General features: G+C 39.4%; 1 protein-coding gene across 3 annotated transcripts in view; it reads left to right on the forward strand.

Annotated features, from left to right (window-relative positions):
- Positions 1–1241: 1241 nt before the first annotated feature.
- DYNLRB2 (dynein light chain roadblock-type 2) overlaps positions 1242–11748 on the forward strand; it is a 36516-nt gene continuing 26009 nt past the window's right edge. Inside the window, exons 1-4 of one of the 3 annotated variants that reach the window (XM_085234892.1) lie at positions 1242–1384; positions 1514–1589; positions 5011–5178; positions 9286–9491. In XM_085234892.1, the coding sequence (XP_085091018.1) occupies positions 1382–1384; positions 1514–1589; positions 5011–5178; positions 9286–9491 (453 nt within the window). In that variant the 5' untranslated portion in view covers positions 1242–1381. Of the gene's footprint in view, positions 1385–1513; positions 1590–5010; positions 5179–5993; positions 6298–9285; positions 9492–11748 lie in introns of those variants that run through there. The other 2 variants (XM_085234893.1, XM_085234894.1) reach the window with 2 other exon arrangements.

Here is an 11748-nt window from a genome sequence, read left to right on the forward strand (position 1 = left end):
AATCTGAGAGTGGACTCCAAGCTTTCAGTTACTATGGCTGATTCCACTGAATTTCCATCAAGGCTATTTAGCTAGAAATAAAAACAAGAAGCTAGTTTTTTCAGCTTTTCCTGTATTATTACCATTCAGGCATTGATTCATTTCACTTTATAGTCCAACAAAACTGAAAACTTCTAGAGATCCCAAGTACGGACAAGGAAGGAAGCAGGGAAGCTGCAATAACAGCTTGCAGAGCTTTAGAGTTACTGGATATCAAGATTATCAGTCTTAAAAGCAATGTTTTTCCCAAATTGAATTAATTTATACTGTTTCATAATGACTAGCAGCAAAGCAAGACTGTTTACAGCACTTCTCTCCTCCCTCCCTCTTCCTGGGTCTCCAGATTCAAGAAGCAAGGAAGGAATTAAATTCCCATGGACTTACCAGCAGTCCTCTTCCTTGTTCCCATGAATAGAATTGCATCTTCTGCCACAGACTGGAGAAAAGAATACAGAAATAGCTCTAAGTATATTCTACCTTTCTGTTGATTTTTCGCCTCAAAATTAATTGGCAATCAGAAATTTGAAAAGTTCAAACACCACACTCTTAGTCCAAGCATCTGATATCTAAGGGGTTCACTTGTTACTTTTACTAACAAATATTTAAACTCACCCAGGAAGCACTCCAAGGAAGCATTTCTGTTTCTCAAGAAGTAACACCCCAGTCCTAATATTGTATTCACTACTGTGTCCAAGATATATATATATGTATATGTATATATAATATATATATACACACACACACATATCTGTTGCTTGGAATCTGAATTCTCAGTTGTATTTCAAGCCACCAAGAAAATATCTTCATTTACTGTTACAATTCTAAATTTGAGCCAAGCCCAACCTCAGCACCTGTGAGGGTCCTCATGTTTCATCCTTTCACCCTCAGCATAAATAACATTTACAAGAGCACTCCTGCATCATGCTAGCTGCCACTTCAGCTACAATTTGGTGGGGTTTTGGGTTTTTTTTTGTCTTGTGTGTGTGTGTGTGTGTTTGCAAAGTCGAGCTGATACTTGCCCTGGTTCTAGAAAGACCGAAGCATCGCGCCGCCATGAAGGAAAGCAGCAGTGTTGAGAGAAACTTCTGGGCTACTGGAACTGCCTGTCTGGTTACTGGGGACAGGATCACCTCTGTGATTCCAACCTTCCAACCTGTTACCCTATGTGTCAGTTGTATAATTCAGCTTTACACTTCCGCAGTTTGCCAACTCGAGCAGTAAAACGCTATTCCGACAATAGCCAAGCAGACACGCCGTGCCGGCGCTTCCCGCCTCGTCCCGAGCCGCCCCGCACCGCTCCGCTCCCGCCGTCACTTCCGCCTCTCCCCCCAACGGCCCGGCCATGGTAATGGCGCTGCTCCTCCCGCTGCCCCGGGACGGGAACGGCGCTGGGGAGGGCGGGGGCTGCGGGCGGACCCCGGGATGGGGCGGCAGGGCGGGAGCCGTGGTGCTGTGGTGTTCTCTCTACCCGTAGGCTGAAACGGAGGAAACCCTAAAAAGGATTCAAGCCCACAAAGGGGTCGTGGCGACTATGGTTGTCAATGCAGAAGGTAAAGCGCCCTCGGCTTTCTCCAAGTAACAAACCCAGTGCAGTGAACCCAAATACTGCAGAGACTGTGAGGCGATGAAGCAGTCTGCTTGCAGTGCTGTATGAAGGCGTTCTCAAGAGCACGCGTCAGGCTGTACGGCAGAGCAGCACAGCTTGTAGCCGTGTCCCGATGCCATCGTGATGCAGGCTCTGGTTCGAGTCCATGGGACACAGAAAGCTTTGGCATAAGCTGATGAAATAACTCATAGTGCAACCCTTCATGTAACTTAAGAACTTATGTATTGCTAATTATCTCCTTGTCTGACTAAACAGCATCTCATTTTTCAGCACCATAGCTTGAGCATCATTCAGCAGGTTACAGAAGGCAGAACACATGGCACTAAGCTGTTGTTTTGACAGGTGTTTTTCAGCCCCAAATCCTTTGTATTCACACAAATTCACTGTCGCCTTGATTCTTCTGAAAAGTCGGGAGAGAGCAAACAGGGAGTGATGTGTCTACCAAACTAAGTTGGGTTCCCATTGTTGGGAACCATTCCTTGGTTCTATGGAACACTCAGAAATTCTTTAAACTCTGTTACAGGGTGAGGAAAAGCAAGATTCTTGTCATGCAGTCTTTGGTTGGGACACAGAACCACACAGAACCACAAGCCAAAGCAAAACTCATTACAGAAACCAGTTTTCAGAAGCTAGGCTTCCGGTTGATCTTTGTTTGAATCATTCCTCTACAGATAAGACAACTCAGTTACCTTGCCTGAAATTTGGTTCACTTCTACAACACCCTCAAAGCTACACTGCACTGCCAGCAGTTTAGCAAGTAGAAAGAACACTAAGAACGAAGCTTGAATGTTACTTAGTTTTCAGAAAATCTGGACAATTGTTTTGCATGCCTGGACATGCTAAGCAAAACGTGTCCTTGTACACAGAATAGATGCAGGCCAAGAAGCTCATAGCCCAGCAAACAGTAACCGAAAACCTTCTTTGTGCTCATTTCTGGATAGAAGTGTTTCCCAACCTGAAACACAGGCTGGTTTCAGTACTGGTATTGCTTCAACTGTTTCTGTATTCTGATTAAGTAAATAGAAAGTGACTTATCCATGTAGCTACAAACTAAAAATGATCAAAATCAATTCTTAGGTAACACAGATGATCCTTGCTGAGTTTACAGACTGATACATTTATGATGGCAAAAGCACCAATGTAATCTAATAGAAAAACAACAGATTTATGTTCAGTATCTCGGCACAGTTGAGTTCCTAGCAACTAGGTCAAGTATGCTTTCCCTCTCAGGTGTACAGCTGCAGCAGTACACTCATATGTACTTACTACTGGTGCAGTTGTGCTATTGAGGGACACTGAGATACAGCTGTGAAGAGTTCTCCTAACAACACCATGCGATTTCAAAGGCTCTTACATGCTCTTTCTGTCTCAACTTCGATTTACAAAGGAGGAAGAACACTCCAGAGCACAGCTTTGGTAGGGGTTTTGGACATTATGCTATTCAAGACAAGATGTAAAGTCTCTCCACCATGTCCTGTTCAAACTCCCCCACCCTCATAAAACTGCAAAACGTGGCCAGACTGAATTACATTAGACAGACTAGTTCAGGAGTCTTGGTTTTAGCTTCTCATTTAGAAATCTTCCTACACCAGCTGCAAACACATACAATGCTGATCTCCATGAGGATGTACTCAACACACCAAGAAATTAGATTCCACAAACCAAATCTCAAAGCAGATACGTAGTTGCATAATTTTGTAGCATGCCTACCCCTAAGCAGAACTGCTCCATCTAAGTAGTGCAGATATTCTTATCTTTTACAAAGGTTTCTTAATAGTATGGGTAATAACTTTGGTATAGCAGCATTCAGATGGAACAGCAATTGAAAGATTCCTGAGGCAAATATTGCCTGTCATTTATTTTAACACTCAAGGTTGAGTTTTTCATTGAAACACCACGCTAAGCATACATTGTTCATTTTGTAAAGGATAGCAACAGTTGGAGATTTTCATTTGTGAAGGATCACACTGCAGCATTTCTAATGAAGGATTTATTTGCTTCTCTCTAATTTGGGGGGCAGAGGCAAAGAGCATTTGTCCTGAAGTAAGCACAGTTTAGCTTTCATCTAAGAACGTCACTAGTGTCAACTCATTTTCAGGTAATTATTAGACCTTGGAGAATCATTTAACATTTACCATTTTCATTAAAAGTGCTGTATTTGCTGAAGTGGTCATTTAGATAAGAGGTCATATAACCCTGACACACTCACTGCTGCTTGTAAGTGACTTACTATTTAATGCTGTGATTATATAGATATTCTCATGCTAATGCAGTGCTTGTGAGCACCTCTTTTGTTTTTGCAAAACCTCTTTCAATCTCTGCGTAGTAAACATTACACACAAAGTACAAGCTGGGTCATCCCGTTAAGATCACTAAGTATCCCACCAACACAGGATTATTTCTCATGACAGCACTGATTTCAAGTGATTCAAATAATGCTTCACTAAGAAAATGATGGAATCATCTAATATCTGAAGAGGTTCTATTATTTCTTTTCTTCATTTCCCTCCAAGTCTTTACCTGCCATTCCCTATCTTTGCATGTTAATTCTTCTCACGTGAATCAAACTCTTCAACTGAGTCATTTTACTCTACATTTGTATTCCTATCCTGTCCACTTGGGAGACATAGTACAAAAGTATATAAAGAGAAAATTGTCTTGCTAACTTCTATTCTATAGTCTTTCTTAGTAGGTCAAATAATTTTTTTATTAGTGAAACAAACTTATTAAAGCCAAATATTTATTTTATACTTGCAAGATTACTATAAACCCTATGCATTCAGCTTCACTTGGTAGCCTGTTAATATAAAAAGTATGGTTAACAAATCACTGATAAACAATGATTCATTAAATAATCAAAAATTAATCTTATGTAATCGTATTTTAATAGTTAGGGTCAATACACTGCCAATATTTTGCATGTAACTGTAAAGGACTGCTCCAAGAGAGGCTTTGCTTGTCTGAAGCACAGACACCACTTCTGCCCTTCGGCTGCTCTTGGTGTACTTGGCTGGGAAGAAGAACTTCCTATCATTGCATATCCATTCTTGCAGCCAAAGTAACAAACTCAGTGACAATGTTTAAACTGAGGAAGCACGGGTGCTGGTTAAGGGAATTTGAATTTAAGAGCCTTGAACAGCAATTACTCTTTCAATGGTTCCAGAAGGCAACTCCATGCTTAACTGCCACTGATTAATGTAAGTTACACTTTAAAAAGATACCTGCAATGAGCAACTCCTTGCTACAAAGCAGGAAAAGAAACCCAAAAACAACATGAAAACCTTTGTTGTTGTTGTTTTAAACTCTACTGTATATAAATAAGAAACTTAACTAAATGGCTGAATGAGAAAATTATTTCTTTTCAGGAATTCCAATAAGAACAACACTTGATAACTCGACAACAGTGCACTATGCAGGTCTCCTTCATCAGCTCACCATGAAAGCGAGGAGCACAGTGAGAGATATTGATCCTCAGAATGATCTAACCTTCCTCAGGATCAGATCAAAGAAACATGAAATCATGGTAGCTCCAGGTAACATATCTCTTTAAAGTGACAGAAGAGGATATCCTTCTAAGTTTCTTTTAACTGTTCACCAGTAAAGCTACTGTAGGAAACGTATTTTAAACACATATATGAAAAGAAAGCTATCTATTCAGCATGGAATCAAGCTTTTAATGTACCAGGTTTATAGCATTCAAGATTGGAGGCAACAAAACAAGCCCAGAGGTAGACTTAACTTCTTAATTTCTTAAAGCAAATATGACCCTAATCAATTCACTTAAAGAAATATTTCTTTTAGAATAGATAATAAATAGCTATCCAACAGAATTTTCTCAAAAACTTCCCCAGGCTTTTAGAATTAGTTGGCAAAGCCTGGCGTGCCTCAATCTTATTCATAATAAAGGTCTATTCAAACCTTTTCTGCTATGTTCATCTGTAAATGGGGTTCTCAATTCTGAATAAAGCAAATAGTGAACTGAAAGAAGTTTCCTGCACCTGCAGAAGAGGCTGCAGATGCCATAAGTTTATTATAACAAGTGCTGGCTTCCAGGTGCTTATCTTGTGACCGTCTGCTTCTTGTTTAAATATACTTACAGTTTCTTGAAAGCAAATATTCTGCTTATTAAAATAATTTTAAATGTTATAGTCACAATTTATGACAATTTTAATCTGAAATCTGGTTGTGGGTTTTTTTATTTGTTTTTAAATGGTTTAATTTTGAAAATTATATGAATATTATTGCTTTTTTTCTTATATTAAAGAAAAAGAAGGTAAATCAATTAAGGACTATTTATGAGGAAAGAAGGAAAAACATTTTAACAAAGCAGTGTTAAATGCTTTTGCAGATAAGGAGTATCTGCTGATTGTTATCCAGAACCCATCTGAATAGACCCAGCAGGATGTTATTTTCAGACAGTGACGCAGCTCTTCTTGTTAAACTAACCTTCCTTACTGATACTTAGCATCAAACACAGCACTAACAAGTTTTACACAATTGTTCAGTTGTGACTGAAAGTGCTGCCAGTTTAAAATTCTGTTGTAGCTGTATCAATTTGTGTTTGAGCAACTCAGAGTGCAAATATTAAAATACTGTTTGACTTAATACTCTGATGAACAATAATAAAGCAAAATGCTTAAACTTTGATTTAATGGATGGCCAACTTGTTCTTGAAATTAAGACATTTTACTTAAATTTAGCTTGCATGCAGGAGAAATTGCATTGTGGGGAGGTCACAGAGCATGGGAACGTATGTGTACATCAACGTGACTGTGAGAGAGTAACCATTTACATGTATTGAAGAAAACAAATGTGAACAACATAGTTCATGCCATTATTGCCCTGCCTTCAACTCCTGTTTTTTTTTTGAGTCTTCTAGAGGAAGAAAAGTGAAAAACAAGTGTCTTTGCTTGTTTTCCACTTCCTATGGACTGAAACAATGGCTTCATTGAGCATTTCCACTACTGAGATGTTGAAGCTGACAAAGTTGAGTTGGCACTCATATATAAAATTATAAAATTAAACCAAAACATTTGATAACTGTTGAAGTATTTAGATCCAACACACAAGCTGCACCCCCAATGACATGAGATAGAGGGTGGTGGTTAAAGCTCCCAGATCAGTTTCCCAAATCAGGCCCATGTACATTATATGCATATATTATCAACCACTCTAACGTGTCAAGACTGTTTGTGTTCAGTTTACCATAAAAACGTTTTTTTTATTATTATTCCAGATAAAGGAAAAAAGAAAAATATGTGGGATGTCTATGAGGATGAAAAGAAAAATGTATCTGTTGAATACTGCTCAGGGATCTTTGTATTATATCACATGAATTGTGGTTGAGGTTATGAAACCAATAGATCACCAAATGTCTCGGTGGACGAAAAGTCAGCAAGTTGCTCTGAAGGCTCTGCTTTGTATCACTTAAAGCTTATACAAAGGAGAGTTCTTCCACTGAAAAACCTGAGAGCTTTGAGATCTCAAAGGTTAGCAGAGATTCAAGACCCAGGAAATGGGCAGTGGAGCTCACAGGAAGATTCTGTGCAGCCGTGCATTGAGAGGAAGTCAACCCAAAGGCACAGAGACACAGTTTGATGGCAATTAAGCACAGCAATCCAGCTGGGCAGATCTATTCAAAATAATAAGGATACATAAACCAAAGGGACAGCTATTGGTGACAGTATACAGCACAGTGCAAGAAGAATGTTATTACTGCTAGGGTGTTTTTGGAACATGCACTGGAAAATAACCACTTTAACTTGTTATGGAAAAATATACTGACACGTGGCAATGTTTTAATACTACACTTTCTACTTCTCTGCATTTTAATTATCACCATATATTACTAAATCCTTATTCTAACATCCTAGCATGTTAAATGCTTGACAATTCAAAGCCCAGATTTTTCATTTCAGCACATACTCAAAAGTACTGCTGAATTGTGACTGCTAGTAATGGGTGTTTGGGGCTAATAGTTTTGTTCCTGTAGTTTTCTCTAACAGCATTGAATTCTATGGAGGTTTTGCTGTATAACTCCAGCAAACTGCCAGAATTACAGTCCCTGTTACAATTTTTATTGTCAAAAATAATATTGGTGTTACAATTCCCAGCATCAGCGAAATACATACTGCAGCCTACACAACACAGCAGTGCATAACAAAGAGAAAATCTTACTATCTGGCAAGGCTCTTTCATTTTTGTCCTTCTGATACATGTGTTAGTTCCCTTTACAGACTTTAATCCAATATTTATTAAGCAGCTGATGATTGCTCTAGCTTGATAAAGCACTCAAAAAGACAGTTAAGCCAAATAGTTCAAATTAAACACTTGCTAAATCATTTTGTTGAAAAGTGTTTTCGTATGAAAAAATGGCCTTAAGCAGACGCACGTTGTTCTCCAAGGGTCAAATACTGCTCACAAATTAAGTTTTTTCACTGCTCCTATGAGAGGCATAGATGCAGATAAGAGGGCAAAGTTTGGTCTGTTTATAACGATGTGTATAGTAACAAATGCTGTGCAAACACGTGGGCTCAGCCATGCTTCTGCCAGATACTCTGAAAGGGCAGTCTCTAATCTGGTTTCCTTGAAAGCATTGTAGTAGCATACAGTTTTGGCAACTAGAGAGCATAAATTGAAATATTCCATTTCATTTCCTGGTGATTTGTTCCTATTTTCTGCTAGCAAAAGCAAACTGAACGTGTGTAAACTTCTCATTTATGTCTGTTGTTAGGAAATGGAAGTAACAATAGTCAAATCCCAGTGGAAAACCCTTACCAGCATGTTGATCTAACAAAGATGAGCCATTCAGAAGGAATGGAGTCATACAGGGAAATAATTTCTAAGCTGAGAACCATAGAAGTGTCACACCTCGTCATCTAGGCTGTCATTAATGTGAACCAGCAGAGATTACACTAGTTAACAATTAACTGGAGGAGGCTGAAGAAAGAAATATATACAGGTGATCATTTTGTTAAGTGAGTGCAGAGGATGTTAAGAATGGCTGCTGCTCACTGGAAGGCAGCTTTTGGGTTCAATTGTAACATGCTAGTTAGGCAGTCAGCCAAGGAAAAAATGATGTCCACATCATTCATTTGGGATCCTCAAAATAAACTAAAATAAGAAGATCCCATAGAGTCAGCCTCCCACTTTCAAAATAAAGCACTGTGGAGTTTCTCGAGCAATGTATGGTCCTTCACAGGACAACAGCTTCTGCCTGCTGATTCATTTAAGTCAACTTTTCATTCTCCTAAAATTGGCTTATCTGCCAATTAAATACAGTAAAATATTTTATTTAATGCCTAGTCAATGCATTTGGTAGTCCAGCTTCCTATGATTAAGCATTTTGTCCACTTCACACAGTGTGTAAGTACCAAATTGGGTAGTTTTCAGCATAGACTGAGATGCACGTAACTCAGTGATCTAACATACGTACGTTAATTTAACAGAACTGTGGGATACAGTGAGTGTTTCACAAACCATGCAAGCAGTAATGCACCTGTAAGATAATAACTGCTAACTAACTTGGCACCCGTGCAGACTTAAAGGAACTCAGTACTTGTATTTTGTCAATACTGTTAAATGCATCCTTACAACAGGATGTGCTTACTTGTCCTTACAAGTGTCTGTGCTGATCATAGAACGGCCGGGGTTGAAAAGGACCACAATGATCATCTGGTTCCAACCCTCTGCTATGTGCAGGGCCACCAACCACCAGACCAGGCTGCCCGGAATCACATCCAGCCTGGCCTTGAATGCCAACAGGAACAGGACATCCACAACCTCCTTGGGCAACTTGATGTACCAATACAGCATGACACTGCTTCACTGGAGGCTTACAGTAAAGGTAGGGCATGAAATAGGCTACTGTTTTTAGAAAGAACAGCTGCAAAGCCATCATCTTATTGAAAAGGTTTTCCACTGTTGCCACACCAATTAACTGCAGCATTTCATACACTGCAACCCCTGTGAAGCCTCCACTTTGTAAGCAGCTGATAGGTTTGTTTTTGCCAAACAAGTTGTTTTACTGGGTTCTTGTGTATTTCACACCCATGGTGCCTCGCTTCAAATAATGCATTTCACTTTCTGCTTACAGTTAGAACAGCAGAAATCACATCTCACAGACACGAGATCTTGATCTCAGCATCTCTTACAGAGAGTTAAGAGTTTCATGCACTTTCCCACCCCGATGATGTTCTAAAAGAGACGGTACAGTTTCCTATTGTCACAGTTTTATTACTCATTCCATTGATCACCGTTTCCTGTTGGGGGAGGTGAGGTCTGTTCGCACCATTTGCATTCAAAACAGCAGAGCTCCATGGAGAGGGGAATTGATTCACACACACCATTAGTTCAGCCAGATGCCATATTAGAAATTGGCATAATCTGTAATATTTAGGTCGGAAGCATCAACCAAAAAAGTTCTTAAGCCCTTTTGGGTGCAGAAGTAATTTCCCCTGAATTTCCAAAGAAAAATCAGAGGAAAAAGGAGATTTGTACCTGGGAACAGGAGTTTTGTTTTGCAGTGTCATTTTTGACTTCTGCTGTAGATCATACTGAAAGACAATATTTACTCAGTGTCTGTGAATCAGAGAAGCACAGGGAATAATGCATACACAAATATTAAATGTGCACGCTACAAAAAAATCCTCACAAGAAAATTTGGCAACTGAATGCTTAAATTAACATTAGCATATTCAAATCAGGGCTTTTGTAAGCAAGCCTGCTATCTTCAGCTTCTGTTTCACAAAGAATAACAAAAGTGGATATTTTCTCAGAGCAGAAGAAGGCATTTCAAATAACATTATGGAATTAAAAAGCATGTTTCCTAAACAAATGCACCAGCACAGGCAAACAATGGTCTTTCCTTCACCCAGTATCTTTTACTAGATATAAGTATTAATGTTGCTCCAGGAGATAAAGGAACCTGGAAGGTGCTTCATAATTCCAGCTCTACTCAGTCATCCTTATTGACAGCGTTTCTAATATAGATAAGAAAGATGGAGCGGATATTAAACCAGAACATCTCACCATCTATTCTTTGCTATTCTGGCAGAGATTTACCTCCAGCACTATCTCTGTGCTGAGGAACCGGTGTCAGTTATTGCAGGTGCCATTGTGGTCTGCCCAAGAGGAAAAGGCATGGGTGTGTGCTAACATCCCCCATCACTGTGAGATCTGATATACTGCACATTATAATGAAAGAATGGGCTGCTGCACATCAGTGGGGGAGAAGTGGAGAAAACGAACAGAGTAATTCACCCGCTCGTAAGAGAATTCCAAATGTCTCAAATTATGGATTTTCATTCATTTAAGAGATAGGTATTTGCTTTAAGACCAGCAATATTTAAAAACAATATATTGCCAGGCAAATAAGGAATTCTTCTCTATTTTTAGCAGCTTTCTATTGTGGCCACTTGTAATGACATCCCTCAGTGTAACAGACAAACTTTTGTGCAGGAGCTTGCATTTCTGTTTATTTTTCTGTGTATTTAGCCCCAGAACCCCCTGTGATTCACAGGCCACAGGCTGAAACCAGGTTACTTTGCTTTCTTGTCTGGCCATTAGATGGCAGACAACAGAACAACCATGCCTGTGCATTGTGTCCTTGAGTTTATGAAATAAGCACAAAAATGCTGCTGCTGTCTAAATTTGCTTGCTTCACATCCACTAACAATTAGCTACTCTGCGTCCCAAAGGCCTTTAAAATCACCTTTCTTCTTTTTGCTCCCAAACCATACATTGCAATAACCCAAATCCTATAATGAAAACCTAATGGCTATATCTTCCTCTTCTCCCTTATAGTCAATTGCATGCAACTTTAAGCAGAAAGCCTTGTCCTAGCCTCCATTCCCCACCATTCCTGAACTCCTGATTAATTTCTGCAATGAAGTAATTGGTCTCATCTGAATTACAACTGATTTCCCCGTAGCAAGGCTCCTCAACATTATGAGAAAGTGTCTGACATTGCTTTCCTATTAAAGAGATATTTAAACAAGGGACAACAACTGCACATCCACAGCCTCAGCTTTGAATCAGCCCTGCAATATTTGCAAGGCTATTTATCTACCAGTGCCAGAGTTTGCTTTTCAGAAGTCAGCGAT

Source organism: Meleagris gallopavo, chromosome 13, assembly GCF_905368555.1.
Source record: "Meleagris gallopavo chromosome 13, MGAL_WU_HG_1.1, whole genome shotgun sequence".
Taxonomy (NCBI): domain Eukaryota; kingdom Metazoa; phylum Chordata; class Aves; order Galliformes; family Phasianidae; genus Meleagris; species Meleagris gallopavo.